The sequence below is a fragment of the Solea senegalensis genome, linkage group LG9, assembly GCF_019176455.1.
Source record: "Solea senegalensis isolate Sse05_10M linkage group LG9, IFAPA_SoseM_1, whole genome shotgun sequence".
NCBI lineage: Eukaryota > Metazoa > Chordata > Actinopteri > Pleuronectiformes > Soleidae > Solea > Solea senegalensis.
Genome location: NC_058029.1, coordinates 2,579,501 through 2,603,777, shown reverse-complemented (window position 1 = coordinate 2,603,777; position 24,277 = coordinate 2,579,501). Strand labels below are relative to the sequence as shown.

At 41.3% G+C, this 24,277-nt stretch overlaps 2 protein-coding genes across 4 annotated transcripts in view; both read left to right on the top strand.

The window, feature by feature from the left end:
- Positions 1-19,541, top strand: part of LOC122774331 (ubiquitin-conjugating enzyme E2 E2) — a 55,040-nt gene extending 35,499 nt beyond the window's left edge. For 2 of the 3 annotated variants that reach the window (XM_044033480.1, XM_044033479.1), the window contains exons 5-6: positions 1,175-1,322; positions 18,900-19,541. In XM_044033480.1, coding sequence (XP_043889415.1) covers positions 1,175-1,322; positions 18,900-19,186 — 435 coding nt within the window. In that variant the 3' untranslated portion in view covers positions 19,187-19,541. Of the gene's footprint in view, positions 1-1,174; positions 1,323-4,217; positions 6,242-18,899 lie in introns of those variants that run through there. The other variant, XM_044033481.1, reaches the window with a different exon arrangement.
- Positions 8,919-20,198, top strand: LOC122774332 (ubiquitin-conjugating enzyme E2 E1). Its single transcript, XM_044033482.1, has 6 exons — positions 8,919-9,004; positions 12,139-12,322; positions 12,980-13,030; positions 17,344-17,476; positions 18,752-18,899; positions 19,896-20,198. Exons 2-6 carry the CDS (start codon positions 12,168-12,170, stop codon positions 19,991-19,993), a joined length of 585 nt encoding a protein of 194 aa, XP_043889417.1. The 5' UTR covers positions 8,919-9,004; positions 12,139-12,167; the 3' UTR covers positions 19,994-20,198.
- The last annotated feature ends 4,079 nt before the right edge of the window (positions 20,199-24,277 follow it).

Below are 24,277 nucleotides of genomic sequence, written 5' to 3'. Positions count from 1 at the left end.
GGTCGTGAGTCACTTTTGTAGGGTCCCCTCCACAACACTCTTTTTATTATTATACCGTCTCAATACAAACACAGTAACACAACAGCAAGGCTACAGTGCCGCCTAGCGAACACAGTGAGTACTGCACTCCTGGTATTACAATACACTACAGTATGTTTCAAAGAACATGCCTAAAATTTTATTTTAATTAACAGGAACAGTACCAAAATAATCGGCCCTTACCGTTCCATTTTTCTGGGGTACCAGAGTAAAGCCGCAGAATATTATCGCACAGAGTTTGACCCCTGATGCGACGTCACAGCCCACGCCCCGCCTACCACGTAAAGAAACTAAAGAAAACCAGGTCTTTACTATTCCACATCGAACCGCATCATGATGTAAACGCAGCATACGCTCGACACACTGTGAACCCCCTGTGGAAAAATGGAACTATCCCTTTAATCTGCGGCTACGTATTGTTGTAGCTCTGATTTTCTTCGGCAGCCATTTTGATTCTCAGATACATTTTTATGTCTTCTATTTTTTTTTTTTTTTAATAGATGGGAATCACTTTTCAGTTTATTTTGACATTTTTCGATCACACATTCATCTCAGCAGGTGTTTGAGACACAGAGTGGGAATAAAAAAAACAGACCTCGGTCTAATTATGAATTACTGCACCATGAAAGAAAGATAAAATATTTGCATAATGTTGCTTTAATTGACAAAACAAATCACCGTCTGTTGGTGTGTTAATGCTCTTCTGCCTGGAGCTGTTTTTGTGTCAGTTTACATAAGAAAAGTTAAATACCTGTCGCTCTCCCACACCAAACGTATAAACCCATTGTTTATACGTTTATAATATTCATCTTAAGTTGAATATTTGATGAGGTATTTATTTGTCTAAATATTTCAATATTCGAAACTCCCCGAGGTTGTAATTGGAGTAGAAGATTAGTTTTTATGAATGCAATCATTGATAAAAATATTTGTAGCATATAATGATTTAGATTTGTCGCATTTCAAATTCGACCATCGCCAAAGGGTTCAAGCACGACTCTTTGGTGGTATTATAGTATTTCCTCCATGTGGGCGGAGTCAGCCGCAGTCAAACTGTGGTGACGTGGTTTTAGACACAACACAAACAAACTAAACTAGGAAATCTGGTGGAAATGTGTTATGAAATGTGTTTCAGGTAACGTTTCGTACGAGGATCTATCACTGCAACATCAACAGTCAGGGCGTGATCTGCCTGGACATCCTGAAGGACAACTGGAGCCCCGCCCTCACCATCTCCAAGGTCCTGCTGTCCATCTGCTCCCTGCTCACAGACTGTAACCCAGGTGAGATCGTCATCCCAACACACAGCTCTTTTATTTCTTCTGTTGTGAGGATTTATTCATTTATATGAAGGAAATAAAAAGATTTGCTCGTGTGTGATTCTCAAGGCCCAAATGTTGACACACCGTCAAAATTAGGTTTCCACACTTTGAAAAGATTAAATTAAACCACGGCTGGTTTAAACTCTTTTTTGTCCCAAGGCTGTGTAATGTCGACAGTCGACGGCTCAATGTTATAAATAATAAAACCACGATTCCTCTGCCGAGAAGAGTGCGTGACCTACAGTGAGCGCTGAAGAAGAAACTAATACTAACTTGTCATTTTAATCTCTTTCAGAAAGAAATAATCAAACTGTGGTGTTTTTTGAAGTGTGGTCGGATGACTTAATAATAGTAATAATAAAATATGCACCAGTTTGAGGGCCCGTACACGGAGCCCTGGAGGTGACATAGACGGAATTTCTTTTTGAACAGCACACGCGCTTTTGAACTCGCAACTTTATAACTGCGACTTAGCACCCCAACCTCCAGGGCTCCGTTTCCCGCTGTTTGGACATTAAAAAAAACAACGTATGAGTCATTTTACAGCTGGTCTCACTGAAGAAAGAAAAATCGGAATTGTTCACATGTTCGGCCTCTGTCGTCTGTTTTGATTCAACGAAGCGTTGGGACCCGGAAATCGTATTTCGAAAGGGTGTTACGTCAGATTTAGTAGCCGGATATACAGTACATGTTGCCTGTTTCCGCTAACACAGGAGGTTTACAGTTGCTATGACAACAAGTGAACACTGCCGGTAAAATATTAGGTCAACCGCCAGATCAATAAAAATAATCTTAACAATTTTATTGTCACAAGTTGTGATAAAATATTTATTTGTAGAGTTACACTGGCTTAAATGACGGTTTCCACGGTGTGCGACTTAGTATCTCATGCGTGTGACTTATTATCTTCTGCATACGACTTAGTATCTTGTGCATGCGACTTATTATATTGTGCATGCGACTTAGTATCTTCCACGTGCGACGTAGTATATCACGCATGTGACTTAGTATCTCACGTGTGTGACTTATTATCTTGTGCATGTGACTTATTATCTCCTGCATGCGACTTAGTATCTCACGTGTGCGACTTATCTCGTGCATGTGACTTAGTATCTCCTGCATGCGACTTAGTATCTCACGCAGCGACTTATCTCGTGCATGTGACTTATTATCTCCTGCATGCTTAATTTAGTATCTCGTGTGTATCTTATCTCGCTGTGACTTAGTATCTCACATGTGACTTAGTATCTCACATGTGCGACTTAGTATCTCAATGGTGCTTAATTTAGTATCTCACGTGTGTTACTTATTATCTTGTGCATGTGACTTAGTATCTCGTGCATGTGACTTAGTATCTTGTGCATGTGACTTATGTGACTTAGTATCTCACGCTGTGGCAGTAGTATCTCACGTGTGCGACTTAGTATCTTCCGCGTGCGACTTAGTATCTTCCGCGTGCGACTTAGTATCTCACGTGTGTGACTTATTATCTTGTGCATGCGATTTAGTATCTTGCACATGTGACTTAGTATCTCACATGTGCGAGTGTGAGTGAGTGATTTTAAAAACATTTTCTGTCTATGTCACCTCCAGGGCTCCGTACCCATATTTATGAGAACAAGAAATCTTTGTCTTTGCCTTTCGTTTCATATACAGTAGAATGTTCAGACCCATTATGGGATGTTTATTGTGTATGAAGACTAAGTCAACATTCTCTTAAAAATACATATTCCTCCCTGTTTTACAGCCTTTTCTGTGCAGAAAGTGAAGTTCTTGAACCGCTTACTGTCCCACACCAAAGCCCATAGAGAAAATCAGCGATTTTGCGTCACAACCAGAAGGAGTTGTTTCCTCCGTCAGTGAATCCAAAACGTGGATAACTCTGACTTGGGTGTTTGTAATCCTTCTCTTGGATTTACCTAAGCTTTAACTAAGGCACAAACAGGCCGGCAGCGGCTGTGAGCGACTGTGTCCCCGTGAGCTAAAAACGCTGATTTTCTCCATGGGCTTTGGTGTGAACACAAGTCGGTTTTTTTTAAACTTCAGTTTCCAGTTGAAAAAGACTGTTTTAAGGTGAGATTATGGGAAAAAACATAATTCCCAAGATTGGTTCAGACCTGACTTATGTTGTGTTTTCAGTGAGTTTCTAAAGCTGGTTTCTCGACATGGATGGAGCGTTTAGCACTGTGTGAAAACCTCAGAGAAAACAATATGAACGATGACTTTAAAGCACCGCCCTCCATCACGAGGACAGTGAGTTCAGTCCTCAGCGGATCACTGATCCACCTTTTAAAACTGCTAAATGGCCATTTTGTGCCGAGCGACTTTATGTTCAATATGATACACGTGAGCATAGTGGAGGTCCGGAGTATTAACCTGCCGTCGTTCTCCGCGCTGCTTCACCGCCGTCTCTCTCTCCTGGGGATTCTTTGTCTCTGATACGATAAACTGGCCATTGATTCAACTGAATTTGACAGCGTGTAATCAAGTCTACTGAAGGTCACGCTAATAAAAGCCAGAGTCACGTCTGCTCCCGAGGGCAAACACGAGGAACATGCAGCGGATCAGACGCACTGAAATCTGAGGAAACAGGCGAGGAACCTTGATTCTAACGTCCATACTTCAACAAAACTGCTTTCATATGGATTCACAAATGACAGGAAGTTGAAAATACACTTTTGTTTAACGAGCTTAACAACTCTGGTGAAAATGCGATATTGGAAACACTACAAATCAGTGTTTTCATCACTGAAAATGAAATGTTTTTGGTTTGAAATCATCGTCGTCTTTTATACATGCTCGCTCTCTTTCTCTCTCTCTCTCTCCCTCCCCCTCTCTCGCTCTCTCTCTCTGCAGCCGACCCTCTGGTGGGAAGCATCGCCACACAGTACCTGACCAACAGAACAGAGCATGACAGAATAGCCAAACAATGGACGAAGAGATACGCCACATAGACTCGCCGCTGTTAGCCCCGCCCCTCTTCATGTCCCTCCCTCCCTCTCTCCCTTCGCTGTACCTCTCTCTACCTCTCTCTCACCCCTTTAGTCTGTCAAAGCACACTCACTCAGTGCAACAGTATCACCTCTTCCTCCTCCTCCTCCTCCCCTCAAACATTTTATCTACCTTTTCTGTGTAAAAAAAAAACAAAAGAAAGAAAATCAAACGACAACAAAAGACAAAAGTCCTCTTGTTCCTTGTTGACTTGAAAACGTCTTTTTTATACAAAGATTTGAGGGATTTTTATTTTCCAATATGTGAATGTTGGAAGTAAAAAAAAAAAAAATCAACATAATTGTATAATTATCATGCGTATGGAAGAGGATTAGGATTAGGGTCACACATGAACAAATAAGTCAGAATTCTGAGAAGAAATTTAGAATTCTGTTAAAATTCTAATATGAAAGCTCGGAATTTTTATTTTTTTCACAGAAAAACATTTTGAAATGAAAGTTTCTTTCTAGAATTGTGGCTCAAATTAGAGTCAGACTTTATAACTCATAATTCAGAGATTTTTTAATCTCAGAGTTCAGATACATTTCTGAGATTTATATTCTGAGAATTTTTTTCACAGAAATGTTCTCAAAATTCTAAAAATTTAATAATTTTTCTCTTAGAATTCTGACTCTAATCTCAGAATTCTGATGAATAAATCTGTATTCTGAGATTAGAGTCAGACTTTGGCAAAAAACTGAATTCTGACTCTAATCATAAAAGATTATTTTTCTCAGACATTTTCTCAAAATTCTGAAAAATAAAATGTAGATGAAAGTCAGCATTTTGACTTTTCTTAAAATTCTGACTCTAATCAGAGAATTCAGAGCCAAAAAAGTTTTTTTCCCCTACAAATTCTGGCTCTAATCTCAGAAATCTGATGAGTAAATCTGTATTCTGAGATTAGAGTCAGATTTTGGCAGAAAAAAATAAAAATTCTGTCTCTAATCTCAAAAGTTTTTTCTCAGAAATGTCTGAAAACTAAATGTTAGTTTTTTGGCTAAAGCCTGACTCAAATCTCAGAGTTCTGTCTGTATTCTGACTCTTCTTCTCCTCCTCCTCCTCATGCGTGCACACGCGTTGTTTCTTCAGCTCCACAGTAAATAAAGTATTCTGGTTTTCTTCGAGGCTCCTGGAACAAACGTGCAGAACATAAAGTAAATGCTTTGACTTTGTTTTTCTTTCTTTTCTCTGTGTTTGTCATTGATGATGTGATCTGCATGGAACAGGAAGGTTGTTTTTGTTGTTTTTGTTGGGGTTTTTTTTGCGTCGATGGCTCCTTCATGCTTTTTAAACTTCCTCTGATTTTCTTTGTACTGTATGTATTTTTTCAAAGGCTTTTGAGGCAGACCACAGATGTATAGGGTCTGCCTGTGAGAGGCAGGACGTGTTTATTTACTGGCTATAGCGCCACCTCTGCCAATGCAGAGTGGTTTGTTGTGCACTTGTATTACTGAAGCACCCAATAAAACACACTGTGGTTGGCTCGTGAGTTCAAAAAAACGCTTGTTTCTTGTTGGGGTTTTTTTTGGATTATTTCTCACCTCTCCACTGACTCCATGTCTCACGTGAATGTGGTCGTAAAAGTTTACAGCGGGAAACATGTTTACACTTCCTCTTATCAGACAGTGTATCTGTGGGATTATGACTCCCCTCGCTGCTCTCTCGTGTATCTTTATTACCCCTGACACTGAAGTTTGATGTTTTAATCTGTTCGTCTGCTGCTCGCCACAAAAAGAACTCGTGAGCGGAGCTCAATAAAATCACATTTGACGGACAGAGAAATTGTTTACGTGACAGAAACGTGTGAAATTTACAGCGTGGAGATTAGAAAGGTGAGCGTTAAAGCTGTAGCACGTAACTTTAAATAAACAAACGTCTTAAGGGCTTATCAGTGTTTCTTCGTGTCTGTGGCTACACGAGCAGGCGACGCAAACGGCGTCCGGCAACAGAAAGCAAAACAAACCAAGCGCTCCCTAAACTACGGCAACATAACAGATGTTTTTTTACTTCCAGTTTTCACTTTTAAAGTCAAAATTCTGACTTTTATCTCACAATTCGGAATTGTGAGATGAGGTCCATATGTGGGTCCCGACCCAGTGTTTGGGAACCACGGTTATGGATAGTAGATTTAGATGCTAATAATGTTTAGTAAAGGTTGTTTTTTTTGTCAAGAAAATACACATAAAATGACAAGTTTTGATTATCATTATAAATGAGCCTTTTTAAAGGAATAGTTCCAGGTTTTCATAGGAGACGCGTGAGGTACTGATGATCTCCCGTACTTCAGAAAGGAACCCCCGACCTGTTTCCCTCTCTCTGATGGGCCAGTGTTGGTGCATAAATAATGAGACACCTCGTGGGAAGCTTTTCCAAACATGGCTGCGGTGATGGACGCTGAGACAGTAAGTGTACGGTAAACCTGGTGCAGATTATACGGTAAATGAGCTTCTGCAGCTGGATGTTAAACCTGCCGTAGATCAAGCCGTCCACTCATAAGGTGCCTGGCCTTTGTGCAGGAGATTAGTGGGATATAGACACAGTAATTAAATGCCACGGTGAATAACGGCGTCGTAGGTTTGAAGCTCCAGAAACCCAGCACTGCAGAAGTGAATGCAATTAATGTGAGGGAGGGAGTCCCTTAGAAATGGACGAGAATCATTAAATACTTTCAAGACATTTAGCTGACATTTAAAACTGTACTGGATGTAAAAATGCAAAGATGTACTGGAACCTTCCAGAACTTCTCCGGCCAGCTCTCTGATCAATAAAACATTATCCTGATGTTTTTCAATGAGTCCTTTATTATATTTAAGTGTAAAAACCACAAAATGGCTCTGTGTTGTACTGGAAACTTCTCATTTCAGCTCCTGGGTCAGTCAGATTTCTGGACTTTTCCTGCGCCAAGTTTTTAGAAATAATAACTCTGTTAACCATATTACGTTTTCAAATCCACACTAAAAATCCAGATATTTTCCTGCGATGGCCCTGAGGGACCTGTACTGTATGTAAGAGAGGAATTGGACCTTTTCAGACAGAGTATGTAGAACTAGTCTCAGGTCAATCAGATCTCTGGATTCTCCTGCTATCGTCAAACCATCTGAACCAGAACAGCTCGATACCGTAGCATAAAGATGGCACAGAAGTCTGGATATGGAATATTTTCCATATTCATTCATATGGGTTGGACTACATGAAAGTTCTTTAAATCTTTCAAATATAAGAGATTACAAGTGGTGTTTTTTTTGTACTGAGCACGTGTTACTGTGAAAACATTGGCACAGCGGCGCTCACAGTCTTATGAGATTACACTATTAAACCTTTACAACTCATGCGTCCAGCAGCAGCAGGTCACAGCGCATGATGTTCTTCATGCCCCATTTAACTGCCGCGAGGCCTTTATTTCCACTTAACGGGTCTCTTCGTGTGTCATTTATTAGACGCCGTCCAGATTGGCCGGGAGTTTTTGAAATGATTGTTTGCCCCGTGATGGACACACAGAGCGAGCGATGCCCTTTAATACCAACACACTGCCTGTGTGTGTGTGTGTGTGTGTGACAACAATCAACATTTATATTTAGCTCTGTGGTGACATTACAATAACACCGTGTTAGTCATGAGTAATTCTCAAGTCTTACCACAGGCATGTGGTCAGTTAGTGTGGGTTTTCAGTTTCAACTGACGGCCACTGATGCAGCAACTTAGTCATAGCTGAAGTAGTTAGACTTAAAATAAAGTGATATTTCAGGTTGTTTTGTCTCTGGCGTGATGACTCATAGTCGAGGCCTGACTGTGCAGGCTGCTCGATGTCAGTTTGTAAACCTCTCACTCTTCTGCACCAAACTCCATTGGGAAAATCAGCAATTTTCCATGAAGGCACAAAGCAGTTGTTGATCCACTGATTTTTTTAGACTTTGGAGTTTGAAATCCTTTTGTTTTGATTTATTAAGTGACATAAATGCACATAACGAGTCAGCAGAAGACCATGATTGTGCCACCATGTTTAAAAACACACAATTTTTATATGGAGTTTGGTGCAGGAGAGTACGATCACTTGGGAAAAATGAATAGTAGTAGACAAACTGTTTAGAAATCATTGGTTTAAGCAGGTGTAACATTAATAAAGTGAGTATTTTGTATGTGTATTTTGTAGTGTCGATTGTTTGTCGTACCCCACGTTAATCTGCTGAAAATGTACGTAAATGTACGTAAATTAACCAATTCTGCTGATAAAATACACACTTTTCCTAAAATATCCATATGTCTAATCAAAATAGTAATTTCATTTTCACAGTTCGTGGTAGGACATTTCAAAAAAAGATGAATTATCTCTTTAAAATTACACATTAGACCTTTAATTGATACACTTTAATTCATGTACATGTGTTTGCACGCATGTTTGTTGACACAAATAAATCAATGCATAAATTTAAGAAGGGGTCCAATCACATTTTTATCTCGATTTACGCTCCAAAAAAAATCGCTATTGGACGTAAACGCCGCTCATATCGCTGAGCTCTAGTTTCCAGCGGAGCACCGGTGCCGTTGAGCTCACTGCAGCCGCGGGAGGATACTTCCGTTCCGCAGAGGGCGACAGGCAGCAGCAGCAGGCAGCCGAGACTGTGGCGGAGGTCCAGACACAATAGACGGGGGTAAGTTTTCGAATGCGAGCACAAATGTGCGCGTTTGGGCCGATGATTCGCGGCGCAGTGTCGGTAACGGCTCGGTTCGGAGCCCGTGTGTGTTTTCGGCGGTGGTGGACGCTCGGTTTGTCGCTTCTCAAGGCGCAGAAAAGACGAGAAAACAAACAGGAGCGTGTGCGGAGCTGGAACAGCAGCAGCAGCAGCGGAGTGTTTCCTGGACCATGTTTGACGGCGTTTTTTGAGAAACGCTTCTTTGCCGTGTTTAGCCCCCCGTTTACGTTCAGTTTGTAGTTTATTAGGCAGTGTGAGAAAACACCGGAGGTTTAAATGTAACTGGTGTCATCAGTGAAGTGGTTGGGCCTCAGTGTCGGGGGGTGAAGCGGGAGGAGGGAGGCGGTGGTGAGGGTGAACAGGCAGCACCAGCTTTGTGTGTGGGGAGGTTTTCACCGCCATGATGAAGCTAACTGTAACGAACCTCCGACATTTATTCACACCGCGTTCAAAAACACGCGTCAGACCTTGTTTTAGACGTGAAATTGTGTATCCTAGCTAGCTCGTCTGCTAACGGCGTTCCGTTTACCGTCACGGAAAAGCAGCTTTGTTAGCGCCCTCCTCCGTCAGATACGGGAAACGACGTGCTAGCTAGCGTAGAAGTAGGCACCTTAGTGAAGACATTTAAATAATAACAACCCTATTTCTATGAAAATAACTGCTGGGCAATATGATCAAAATTGTTGTCATGCTAATTCTTTGTCAAACATGTACCGCTAATCGTCGCTCAAATATCAGCTGATTAAAGATACTTTTTTTGGTCCTGAATAAACAACTTTTATGGACAGAGGAATAAAAACAACGACGAAACAGTGTCGGCCTCTATTTTATACACAAAATGGTCAACTGTCATCTTAACTAGCTTGACCGTGAATGGCGTTTCGTTTACCATCAGGGAAAAGCAGCTCGTTAGCGCCCTCGTCCATCAGAGACGGGAAACTACATGCTAGCTAGCATAGAAGTAGGCACATCTAGTGAACCAATTTACATAATAATAAAAGCTTGGTTTCTATGAAAGTAACTGCCGGGCAATATAATCAAAATTGTTGTCATGCTAATTCTTTTTCAAATATGTACCGCTAATCATCACTCAAATATCAGCTGATTAAAGATACTTTTTTGGTCCTGAATAAACAACTTTTATGAACAGAGGAATAAAAACAAAGACAAAACAGTGTCTAACTTAATATGTCGGCCTCTATTTTATGCACAAAATGGTTAACTGTCATCTTGACTAGCTTGACCGTGAATGGCGTTTCATTTACCGTCACGGAAAAGCAGCTCGTTAGCGCCCTCATCCATCAGAGACGGGAAACTACATGCTAGCTAGCATAGAAGTAGGCACCTCTAGTGAACCAATTTACATAATAATAAAAGCTTGGTTTCTATGAAAGTAACTGCTGGGCAATATGATCCAGTGTAGTCATGCTAATTCTTTGTCAAATAAATAGTTATAATTATCGCTCAAATATCAGCTAATTAAAGATAGATTTTTGCTCTTGAATGAAAGTGGTAGAAACCATTTATTTGTTTTAAATTACTTTTATGGACAGAGGATGACAAACTATGCTCTTAGCTAGGTCTTTTCTTTCAGAAATGCTAGCTAATTTTATCACGGCTATGTTAGCGCCCCCTTCATCAGAGAGTGTAAATTACACACAAGAGTGTACAATATAAGTAGTGTTTTCACTTAAAATAACCACTGGGGCTGTATGACCAAAAATGTTCCCGGTACAGTAAAAGCCACTTAATTGTGGTTTAAAACAGGAAGAAAACAAACACGTTTGACTGTGATTACACAATGTCTAAGTTTATATTTTGTAGCTTTTGAAATGATATTGTGGTACACACAGCCTAATTAAAATGAACCCCAAATTCAATCGTATTTTCATTTCATTTTAATTAGAATAGGAGTGTTTCCATCGTCTGGGTTTTACACTGTGACGTGTAGTGTTGCGCCACCTACTGCTCTTCTTGGTGAACTAACTCAATTTTCCCCTAAGAGCTGCGGATGGAAATTCATTTTATTTTTTTGTAAATTTTGGAAAATTCAGTTAATTTGCTATACTTTTAATAAAAACCCACCTTTATGTGTGTTTCCATTATCATGATTTAACAGGAGCGGGAGCTATTTTTTTGGCACTAAATTGTCATACACCAATGTTCACAAACATTGAATTGAGTTAAATGCTTTTTATATATATATATATATATACATATATACACACACACACATTGTACAAGCTCAAGCTGTACAACAAAATTAAAACTGAACAAAAAATGGTGCGAGAAAAAACAGAACGGCCCTGTTTGAAGGAAGACCCACATGAGTTTAAACAAATACAATTTAAATCTATTATGACCTCTGGTCTTTTAACACAAGCTGAGGCATTTGGAGTATGATTACAAATCAATAAGTTCCGTCTTAAACATGCTGTGCGTGTGAAGGTTTGTCTGGATCTATTGAATCTCTGATTTTTGAGCTTCTTAAATGTGAATATTTTCTTTGCTCTGTTTAAAATACGTCATTAAACTGAATCATTTTGGGTTGTGGACAAAACTAGATATTTGAGAACATCGTCATTTCCGCTTGTCAACATTTTATCAAACCTAATCGATTAATCGGGTTTATTTGGAAACTTTCCATGGGAATAAACTGGACAGGGTAGGGAACTTGAATATAGTTGGTAAATAATATGTTGTATTCTAATTTTTGGCTAAACTAACCAGATTTAATGCAAATATTACCGCCATTTTTTAAAAATAGTATAATTTTTCATGCATCATGAGAAATCAAAATATTCATATTTCTATATTTGACACGTTTTTTAAAAATGATATCCAAACTGTTCCAGCTAATTCCCATTAAATCCCACTGTTCCAATTAAATGTTTCCTATTTAGAGTTTCTGGAAATTAACCAGAATTTTTCCGCCCCCTTTGCAACCCTAGTTTTTTGTCATAACAACGTAATTTAGTCAACATGTCCCTTCCTTCAACGAAAACAACACTAAATACAGATCCATGTTTGGGCAAATTAGCTGATGCTGTTGCGTGGTCGGCTGATTTTTGCCGTGTTCTCCTCTGCCCCAGGTTCCGGCTCTTCATTAATCCAAACCGGTATGTCGGATGAGGATTCCCGTGCCAGCACCAGCTCTTCCTCATCACCACCTTCATCCAGCCAAACCAGACAGAGGGACACAACTTGCAAGAAGAAACGGGAAAGCAAAGTCAGCATGAGCAAGACCTCCAAGCTGCTTTCCACCAGCGCCAAAAGGTGAGTTTATCGCGATGAATTGGTAATTATGTTGTTGTTGTTTTTTTCTTGAAATCTCACCCGGTGTTTGTCTGGAATCTGGTATCTGGTGTTAATGTGTGATTTTCTGGACTACAACATAGAGGGCAACTGATGTGGGTTTTTCTATGACCCGATAATTAATGCCAATTTTATTTTTAGGTCCGTATATTTAGCTGATCACCTGATAAGGTGGAGGTTCATAACAGCTCACCATTTCAGTCAGTCTGTTGGGAGATGTACTTAACCGCTCATTAATTGGCAGTCAGTCTGTTGGTAGATGTATCTAACAACTCATTATTTGGCAGTCTGTTTGTTGGTAGATGTATTTAACAGCTCATTATTTGGCAGAGAATTTCTCGGTGGATGTATAGAACAGCTCATTATTTGTCTTTAATTTTATGCCTAAATATTTGTGTTATAGCAGAATTTGACTATATTTGTAGTCATTTTTCATTGTTTCTAACAACACGTAAATATCCTTAATTTATCATTAAAAAGATAACGAAATAAAGCATAAGTGGAAGGTAAGAAAGTGAATTTTAAAACTATGTAACACAGATCCTAAACAGTTTTTTATCTTGGGGGTGAAACTGTGTGGTCCTGCAGTGACTGACTCTGTTTCCTCTCTGTGTGCAGGATTCAGAAAGAGCTGGCTGACATCACACTGGACCCTCCACCAAACTGCAGGTCAGTTTCACTCTCACTTTCAGGGAATAATCTCAGTGTTCTTCTCCGCTCACTGATGTCAGGGTGAATCCAAAATCCCATCCAGCACCCGTCGGGATTATTTTCCAGCATTATTTTCACAATGGGTCTTGTTATAATGTAACGTGTCAGAAACTGGTGTAAGTGTTAAACTCACACGTCACCTGTGAGTTTACCTGGTATTTAACACAAGGAAGCGGCGCTGTGCGTGCTGGGGCTGACCTTTGTGTGATGATGTTGTGATTATGATGACTATCTTAAAAACTGGAAGGTCCAGACCAGAGCTGCTGCCTCCTCCCTCCTGCAGCAGCCTGAGGCAAATCACTGAGGCTCTCACTGCTCAGTGCTGCACAGTTCTGTCAGCAGCTGAGTCTGACCTTTGACCCCCCACCCACCCCCCCACCCCCCAAACAAAAAGAAGAAAGGGCCTTCTCTGCAGTCAGGGCTCAGCAGATCAAACAAACCACCTCAGGCCACAGACATCTACAGAAGAGGACGGCATCTAGATGTTTGCTGCTCAAAGGAAAACAAAGAATTCTGTGTTTGTTATATTTCTGGTTTTTTAAGTGTGGTTCTGCTCTGACTGAGGAGATGTGTGTTTGTGTGTGACATGTGTGTTTCCTCTCACAGAGCTGCACAAATATCAGATAGCAATCATTTTTTTTGAATATGTTACAGACATGAAAATGAGAGGAATTATCGCGAACCATATCACAATTTAATTACAAATAATCGCAATTTGACACTAATTCAAAATCACACCGGTAGACACGGCCAGTCGAGACACGAGGCACTGGTCACTGCTTTTGTCTTGGCGTTGGACACAATTGTTCTCATTGAACTCATGGGTCTGCTCCACCTACTTAAATAATCTCCTAAAGAACTCTTGTTACCCCTCGACTACTGTCGTCCGCCGGTGCCAACACCTCGCACAAGACGATCCAGACTCTTTGTGTGACCAGAACAGGGTCTATCTTCAAGAAGCTCCTGAAGACCCAGCTCTTCCAAGAGCATCTTCTGTCCTCGCACCATCTCCTTCTGCACTCTCACCCTCTGTCAGTCCACTGTTCCTCTCAAGACTTCTTCTCTGTAGCTTATTTCTCTCTTGTAAGTCGCTTTAGATAAAAGCGTCTGCTAATTGCTCACTCTTCCACTTGTGAAATCTATTCGGTAAATCGTCATCATGGTTTTCGGCGTGCAGAAACGGGGGCGGTGCTCGTCTACTGCTGCCTGCTTTGACGGCTTTCTTCTTCTCCTGCTTTGAAAGGCAAAGAGGCGTCCACACGACTGACGTTGTTGTGGTTGTTGTCGTCACAGGACACGTTGTTGCGTCGGATCTCGATCTCGTGCTGTAAACCTTTTCCACTGCTGCCTCTTTCCCTCAGACTTTCCCCCTCACGCTGAGTCTGGGTGGCAGAAATAGCAGCAGGCAGGAGCTGTTGAAATTTGCTTTTGTTGTCGTACCCCACTGGCAACCAGCCTTTTATTTTATTTGAAACTTGGGTCTTTTTTTATAAGATCAAGCTGTTGGTTCGCTGTGGGGAAACACCTGGCACGAACAGCACTAAAAGTTCCTGAAATGTGTTTCAGCAGTGACTTCAGAGGTTTCACAAGGCAGGAGTGAAATGTATCCCTGTGGTAAAAACCTGTTCTTCGTGGAGTGAAATGTCATTTTTAATTAGAATATGATAATGTGCTCGGTCACATTAAGGAGCTTACATCGTGGATTAAAGTAGCCACAACAAACCTGGAGAGGCAAACGCAGACGAAGCGGAGAGAAGTTAGCGAGCGAGTGAGCGAGTCAGGAGGAGGAAGAGCCAGGATTCTTAGTTCAGCTACAGACAGTGAATTGTAGTGTTTTCCAGCCTTTGTATTTAAGTGAAGCCTTGCTTGCGTTTGACTCACTTGAAGGAGACGGGAGCGATCATATCTTGGGAAAAACTGCCGGATTACAACAATGAATCATGGCGGTTTAAAGTGATTGTTGGGTTTTCTGAGGGGTGATAACCCCGAGCAATTAACAGCAGTGCACTTAATAGAATCTTTTATTTTGTTTATGCGGCGTAAACTTGCTGTTACACAGCCTTTTTTTCACCTTTTCTAAAAACACAAATTCTCCCACAAACCAAATTCCATTGAGATTAGACGCGATTTTAGCTCACGGGGAAACACAAGAGCTGCTGCTGCTGTGAATTTGAATGAAAGATTTTAAACACGAGTGACAAAATAACGCGAGGCAGCAGTGGATCAACAGAGTCATTAAGTTCTGTGGTGTAAAAATCACAATACCACAATCACAATAGCAATACAGGTTAAAATAACAACACTCCAAGTTGTATTTTGCACAGGAGTTCCTTGAAAATTCACTATTACAAATGGAATGCACAATATCCCCTTTGTCTTTTTTCCCATTGTTAAAGCCTTTAATCTCAATTGCTGATAATCTGTGTTCAGATTATTCACCAACCTCTTCAAGGAAAAGTAAAAATGAGCCTTTGAAACATGAATTCCTTGAGATATCAAAATGAATTCATCCCCGATTTCCGACGAAAAGTGAAGTTTTCTGAGCTGATCGGATTGATTGAGGCTCCGCCAAACACCCGTGTTCACCGTGATCAACATCTATTTACCCCCCTTTAGTTCACGATCAATACTGTTCTGTCTTGTACTCATGAGGCCCCAAGGGGTTCAAGACCACATGTTCTGCATGTGAGCTGTGCTGCTTTGAGGGGAAAAATCAATGCAGATTACAGATCATGACACATGGACACAGCACTGGGGATTTGCTTTGAACTCAGGCGTTGTGTACTTGACACACACCCAAACTCATCCTTTGGAAAATGGTTTGGATTTTCTGAAGTTTAATTTGCAGCAAAATCAGCGCAAAACCTGCTTCAGTCTACGATATCTTCAGAACACCTTTGCCGCGTTATCTCATTGTTAGTCGGCTACTTTTGGCTGGAAATTTTGAAGTTTGTTTGTTTGAATTGAAGTTTGTGCTCTCCTGCACCAAATCCCATAGAGAAAACCCGCATTTTTTAGCTCACAGGGACACAGGAGCCTCTGGTCCAGGAGCTTCTGGCCTCGCGTGGGCGCTGAAGTCACAAAAAACACTCAACTAAACTTACTGAGCGGTGGATCGACGACACCTGCCTGCTGCGATGTAAAATCGCTGATTTTCTCAATGGGCTTTGGTGTGTTTACAAACGGACGGTGAGATAAAGAGGCTTAAGATGTCATAGGCTTGAGCTGGTGTGTATTTTATTATGTATTTATTGTGTTTAAGTGACTAAAATCTGCACTTCAGGAACAGGAGGAGAGATTGTGATCATGTTTCTTCAGAGTTGACAGTCGTTTGGAGGCGTTTGGTGGAATTTCCCTTAAATGACACATGACAAAAGCGCTGATGATGATTATGATGATGATGAGTTATTCATAGGCCTTTTTATTTTAAACTCTATACGCCCAAGAAAGAAAAAGGACAACACCCTCATGGACATGTCCTTACACGGCCCAGTGACGCAATACTTCAATAACCGTATGTATCACAATTTATTAGGCAATTTTATGAGAAACTGTGCAAACACATTGCGATAAATGACGCTCGTAATAGCTCTGAATGTGTAAAAAAAATGTGTCTTGTTGGTTTTTCTGGCCGTAAAGTAGTTGAAAATGACCGAATTATGAGTTTTCACTCATAATTGTTTGATATTAACTGCAATAATTATCAATTTCAACTGTCATACTGTGTAATAAATCTCTGCCAAACCTATAGACACTGTTTTAAGGCCGCAGCGATTCATCGGTTATTAAAGTAATCAACTTTTTTTATTAGAACGAGCTTTCTTGAGTTTTCTGATTTCTCTTAAATGTTCATGTTGTTTCTTCTTCTTTCTCTGGCGTTATTGATGGACCGTGTGATTTAAGAATGCAAACGCAGATGGTTGGAAATATGTATCGAGGGTTTGCTGTGGCTGATGAATCTGGTGTTTGTTCTTTTTAAAGATTCTTACATGTGAATATTGTCTGGTTTCTTTGCTCCACGTGACAAAAAAAAAGTTTAAAACGAGACATTTGAGGACGTCATTGCATCAGTAACAGTTGCACTGTTCATGTGTTTGGTGTGTATTTCTGTAGCAGCAGCATTACAGCGCCGCATACAGGCCTGGAGTATGAACGGCAGCACTTAGAGACGCTTCAATATGTTAAAAATGACAAAGGGAAAAATATGGTGGTGAAGTTTGTGGTGTTTTGGAGTTGGCTGACAGTCTGTCTGTGCCTCCGCCCGTCTGCAGTGCTGGCCCCAAAGGAGACAACATCTATGAGTGGAGGTCGACCATCCTGGGACCACCGGGCTCCGTGTACGAGGGAGGCGTCTTCTTCCTGGACATCGCCTTCACCCCCGATTATCCCTTCAAACCCCCCAAGGTACTGACGTTATCGCCGTGTGTTTTTAGCAAGTCATTTAAGTGAGAGTTTGTAGAGGAACCTTTGCTTGAGAAACCCGCTGAAACCCGCTTTGGTGTGGGAGAGCGAGCAGTTTAGAAACTTCCAATTTCCAGACACAAACGTTTGTGTTGAGTTACCTGTGTTTGTACAAGAGTGAAGTGTCGTGCTAGTATTTATTTATTGGGGACTATTCTCAGCTGTGGATTTGCTCTCTCGCTGCCTCGATGCGTCTGTGCCGTCGGATGAAAAATAGTCTCCATGTTGATGCTTCTTCCACTTCACCAGTTTGTTTGTTTTTTTACAATAAATCATTTGTGTCCTTCAGTGAAGCGTCAAACGCGGTAAATGTGAGGGTTTTTATCGTCGGCCTGGTGAAATTCCACTGAAGTGAAACGTGGATGTGATGAAACTGATAAACGGTGAATAAAGGAAATTTGTTCTTCTCTTTTCTAAAAGCGCTCGTGTGTGAGCGGGAAGTTGAAACCACAGCAAAAAAAAGAAGAAAAACTAAATTTAAACAGAAAATACCCATTTATTTGATTTTGTAAAGCAGCAGCTGTGGATTTACATTTATACACATATATAAATCATTTATCGTTGTTTTTTTAGTTTAATTTGCTGTAAATTATCACCTTTTTTAATAAAAGCTTCAACTTAAACACATCATAGTTTACAGGCCAGACTGCAGCTCCTCTGTTCAGCCACCAGAGGGTGCTTGTCTCCTACACAGGAAGATGATTGGAAGTCCCTGGTCCAGGTTCATTGTTTCTGCCTCACACAGTGTTATTCTTCATATTATTTACATTTTAATCCCTTTCATTAGCTGAGATGATTTCAGCTCCATTCAGTCACATCGTGGTTAATGTGATGCCTTCTAACGACGTTTCTTTGACAGTCAATTTAGATACGCGTCTTTGCTTTTACATTCAGGTTATTTCTTATTAAATATATTGCATTGCTGCGCAGCTAAAACCAAAAGAGGAAACTTAATCACTTCCCGTCTGGATTTGCTTAGGTTTCATGGCTGTAAAATTGTACAAAAATGGTGAGTGAGTGAGTGTTTCTGCTTCCTCTTTGTCCAGGATAGCTTTCACTTATTCAACCATTTAGGAATTACGGTACAGAGCAGCCGATGTATATGAGCACAAAGCTGTGGGGGCGCTGTGCCGATCTCAGGTGGCTCGTAAGGCCACTTTAAAGGGACGCGTACGGTGCATAATCAAGAGAATAAGAAAGCTGTCTGTGTCACCGCAGGTAACGTTTCGTACGAGGATCTATCACTGCAACATCAACAGTCAGGGTGTGATCTGCCTGGACATCCTGAAGGACAACTGGAGCCCCGCCCTCACCATCTCCAAGGTCCTGCTGTCCATCTGCTCCCTGCTCACAGACTGTAACCCAGGTAAGGATTCTGCCGACTCACTCACATTGGAGAAGGAAGTTTCTTGTGTTTTGTGCAGCGCGCGCTCTCCACACCAAAGTCCATGGAGGAAATCAGCGATAACTGCATTTTGTCTTAGGAGTTTAAAAAAAAAGAGGTTTTTGTTGGGATTTGCTTCAGTGGCACAAACTGACCAGCAGCTCCTCCTGTGTCCCTGTGAGCTAAAAACGCTGATTTTCCCTATTGGCTTTGGTGTGGGAGAGCGAGTGGTTCACAAACGTCCAATTTCCAGACACAAACGGCTGTGAAACATAATCTAAAGAAGTCCCAGATTAAAGCAGACACATGTTTGATAGGTGAGTCTTTCGCTAAGTGGCTAAAACCTGAGTTCCCTGGTCCTGTGTCACCACTTTCAGCCAGAAAAAGGCTTTGTTGGGATTTGCTTCAGTGGCACAAAGTGACCACACGAGGCCGCTATAGACCAGCAGCTCCTCCTGTGTCCCTGTGATGATGTTCTCTGTGGAGTTTGGCACAGGAGAGCGAGCGGTTTACAAGCTCAGATTTCCAGTAAGAAATCCACTCTGTAATTTTCAGAGGAAGCAGCCACAGAGTCGCCTTTTTTTTCTTTTTTCTTTTTCTTTATTTAAATAGAGTTTTGTAATTTTTTTTAGCTACTGTGGGAACTCACAAACAAACCAAAGTTTTTTTGTGTTTTTTTTTCTCTATTTGTGTCGCCACAGTCTCACTTGACACTTCGTTTGAGTCATGAATAAAAGATTGTGTTAGGACTCATTTGTCTGATTCCGATGAGTCATGTTATTTTACTTTAAAAGGAAAAACAAGAAAAAAGTCAGGTAGTTTGTGGTTGTTGGGATTATTGTTCTCTTTATTTAATCTCTTATTTTGAAGCCCTCTGCTGGTAAATGAAGTGCGACAGGTTCTTTAACTCAGTTTTATTGAAATTGTACTTTACTTATTGATTGATTGATTAATTGATTGATTGATTCTTTTGTGCAGCTGATCCCCTGGTGGGAAGCATCGCCACCCAGTACACGACTAACAGAGCGGAACACGACCGAACAGCCAAACAGTGGACAAAACGATACGCCACATAAACCCGCGGCAGACGGCGGTGACGTTGGTGGTGGGAGGAGAAGGAGGGGGAGTGGCAGGCAGGGGGAGGGGGGTTGATCTGTGTTGGGCGGGGTGGGGCTTATTTTTATCTCAGATTTTTAGTACTTTATTGTCTGGTATATTTTTTGCTTCCTTGATTAAGTTATCTCTGCAAATATGGTAATAAAGTAAACACAATGGAAAGGATTTCATGTCTGGAGTTTCTTTAGTGTTGTTTTTGTTACAGTGTTGATTTAAAAGGGCGGTTCCCACGTTTTTGTGTAACTCATGGTGAAAATACCCAGAGCCTCATTTATTTATAAGTGATTACGACAGGAGGTTTTTCATATACTGGGAACTGGAAGTAAAAAACAAAATATGCTACATGATTATTGGATGTATGTTGGAGGGATAACACAGACTGCGATATGTCAACTTAACAACATGGATTTTTCCTCTCAGCACCTTAAGTGCCAAATATGTCCCATCATGTCAATTTAATTTCCTTGAATCTGATGATTTAGTTTGTTTGTTTTTACCAACATTAGTCCTAATTATAAAACAACCAAATGAAATCCTCAAAATTAAGTAATTTTTCAGTATTTTCTGTATAGGCTCCATTTGTTTTTCAACTCCTCTTCACCTGGATTACCAGGAAAATTACTTCCTCACCAAATAGACAAGATTACGTCAAAATGATGATGAATATTAACAAAAAAAAAAAGATCCATTTTGGACCAGGATCTTGGAGTGAAAGCATAATTACGTAGGATGCAATATTGAATGTTTTTTTTACGGAGACACTTATTGTACCTAAGGTGACGAATGTAACTAAAACTACAACTCTGGCAAATTTCATATGATAGGCGTTGGCTGTAAAATAAAAGACGAAATGCGAGTTAACCGTATCACGTTGCGTTCCGGTTGTACTCGGAAGTTGTAATTTCTGAAGTGAAATCGCCCCCCTCAGCATCTCTGAACGTAGCTATTCTCCAGTTATCCGCTGTAAACTCCCTACTCAGACATAAGGTAGCGATGTGCATAACGACAGATAAAACTAGGGCCGTCTGTAGTCATGATCGGGCCCTCGTGTCCCCACACAAGTCGGGGGGGCAAGAGTTTCCTGACCTCACATTTTGAAATCTTTCATTTTGTTCCGGGAAATTCAGTGGGACTCAATTTTACCCTCCGTTTTCACCTTAGGGGGCGCTATAGAGCCCTTGAGCATCACACAGGTCCAGGAACAATGCCAAAGTCGAGTTTTTATCAGACCTGACCTCCATGCACAGTTTCAGGAGTTTTTATGCACAGTAACACCCTCAAAAATGACCACAAAACCACGGATAGAATAATAATCGGAAAGATTAACAATAGGCTCCTCCCACGGATTTGAGCCAGGAGCCGTTTTGGCCCCTGCCATCCATGGCTCGGGCCCTGCGTGGAGTGAAGTCCTCGTCGCCTCTGGGGAACACCAAGCAGGATTACCGGTTACCCAGTTGGAGTTACTAACTGGTAACCAGCTAGTCTGCCAGCTGAAAGCAGGTGACCTCAATCCACGTTTGTTTGTGACCCCCTTTTCTGCCCTGCGCTGTCGTGTCAGTGAAGGTGCTGCAGAAACATGATGCCTGAAGGTTTCCACATCCTGTAACCATGCCAAGATAATAACACACACACACACACACACACACACTCTGTCAACAACACGTATCACTCCATTTATAGCTTTATGTCAGATATAGGATCCTCGTAATTATCACAGTATGTAGATCAGAGAGACGTCAGCAGAGAATCCTGCTTTCAGAGTAAAGGTTTGTTGAAGTTTTCCGCTGTAGTTAAACATGTAGTTATAAGTGCGATCGATCGTAGTAAATTCAGGATACATGTCACGGTTGTTGGAGGTAAAGATAAAACACTCATCACCAGCCTATGAAACCTGGGAGTTGTTTTATGATAAACTGTGAAGGAACCGCAAAAATAAACGTCCATGTCCGTCCAGCAAGGTTTTTAACTCGCGACCTGTGTTTTCTCTTCCCTTCACCGGCTGCCGATCGATTTTAGAATTCATCTCAAGATTTTAGTATTGACTGTCGGAGCTCTTAATGGTCAAGCCTCGTCCTTCACCTCCAGCCTTCTGAGAACACGTGCGCCAACAAGATCATGAAGATGTTCAGATCAAAGACTCGGTGGCTCCTCCTTCTTCCAGGCCGCAGCTCCACAGCTTTGGAATGCACTTCCCTTCCCTTTACTCTGCTGATTCTCTGAAGAAAGCATTTACTACGGCCCAGGCCAAGAACGGCAGGGGCCAAAACGGCTCCTGGCACAAATTCATGTGAGGAGCCTATTGTTAATCCTTCAGATTATTTTTCTATCAGTGGCTTTGCGGTCATTTTTGGGGGCGTTAACGTGCATAAAAACTCTTGAAACTTTGCATGAAGGTCAGGTCTGGCCAAAATGCGATATTGGCTTAGTTCCCGGAACCGTGTGTTGCTCAAGGGCTCTATAGCGCCCTCTAAGGTGAAAACAGAGGCAAAATTGAGTCGCACCAAATTCCCCAAAACTTTGTGCTCTTTTCCCCGAAATCGAGTTGTTTCTTGTACGTCATATACTTAGAAGCCGTCTCTTTTTTCGCTTTTCTGAGATTTCTCTCAAAATCCTCTATTGTAGTGAAAACTTCGGGCCCCCAGTACGTCACTTCCTGCACCACAGCCCTCTGAAAAATCCTCAACCGGCCAAGAGAGAGGGTGCTAACAATGGGAAAACCAGTTGATGGCAGCAGCTTTGGCCCAACATCACTATTCTCTCTTTTTATAAAAGAGAAACCACAGCGAGAGGAGTGACATAAAAACATCAACCATAAACAACATAAACAACAACCATAAAAATAACCATAATAATGTGTCACAAAATACAAAAGCTCTGCTCTGGCAGAAATATAATACAAATACATGGGTTTAATCCCCAGAAGGGAGTTTGTTTTTTTTATAACAAACTGTTTGAACAATTCTCTAAATGTGTGCTTCAGTGTTCAGCTCTTAAAATACGATTTGATGATCTCGTGTTCTGCCGAGAGCAAACCAATCCTGCGAGGCTTGAACTGTGGCCGCACCAGCTGAGCCTGGGAAATAAAGAGATGCTCTCACTCCGTCCAAATGTTAGCCGAACACATGGGAGAGTTTCTGTTTTTACTTGACTTTCTTGTGTATTTCAGCAATCTTCTCTTACTCTTACCTCCCGGAGTTTGTCGTAAAAGCCGCCCTCGCGTACACGTGCGACACACGTACACGTGCAACAACAAATCCTCCCACTGGATTAAACGCATTCCTGTGGTTGGCAGGTGTGTAGTTTGGCCGACCGCACATTTACTCAGCTGGTACGGTATGTCGTTGGTCCTGTCCGAGTTTGCAGACAGAGAACAGCGGAAACTTATTACAATTAATGACGAGGAAGAACACAGTGTTCTGTACATGTGGTATGGGGAAGCCCCGTGATGTACTCACGAAAGTTATCACAACAAACTCGGGCTCTAATTACTGCCATCAAGTATTTAGCCAAGTTAAAGGTTTAGCAGTTCAGAGTTATGACGTCTGACATGCTGGACACCCGGTGTTTTAGATGTTTTAGAGACTATACATTGAGCACATAACTAGAACTGCGTGAAATGAAAGAAAATATTAATTTAATATGCAAGTTTTAGTACTCTGCAGATTTATCTCCTAAGAAACTCCGTTCTTTGGTTAAAATGACGCTAAGACTTCACATTAAGAGGAATAAGACTTAATAAGAGCTCATTCATTTATTTGTCCAAACACCTGAGGACACGGCACATGGCACCGAATGAATTCACCGGTGACATCAATGGGGGAGAACCGGAGAACCGGAGCCACAGAAAATCAGGTGAAGCCAAAACAACGACTTAATGTCCTGAGAAAGTAAATAGTGAGCAGCAGACAAGGACGACGATGGCCGTCTGTGAGAGCAGTGAAGCGTCACGGTCTTAAAAATGTGAAGCAAACTTTGAAAGCAGAAATATAGATGACCAATACCACGAGATGCAAATCAGGCATGAGCAGGAAAATCTGAAGACCACAGTGAAACAGGAAGTGAAGAGAGGAGCCGCAAAGGCTCTGGAGCAGAGTGTTCTGGACGGATGGATGAGGCCAAGATGAACCACCAAAGTATAGAGCTCTGCACGTCACATGACTCAGTCTCTATGGGTGTGGGCTAACCCTAACCCTCAGATGCAGCAACAATGAATGGGGACGAGTGCTGGATTTAACCTGTGAGAG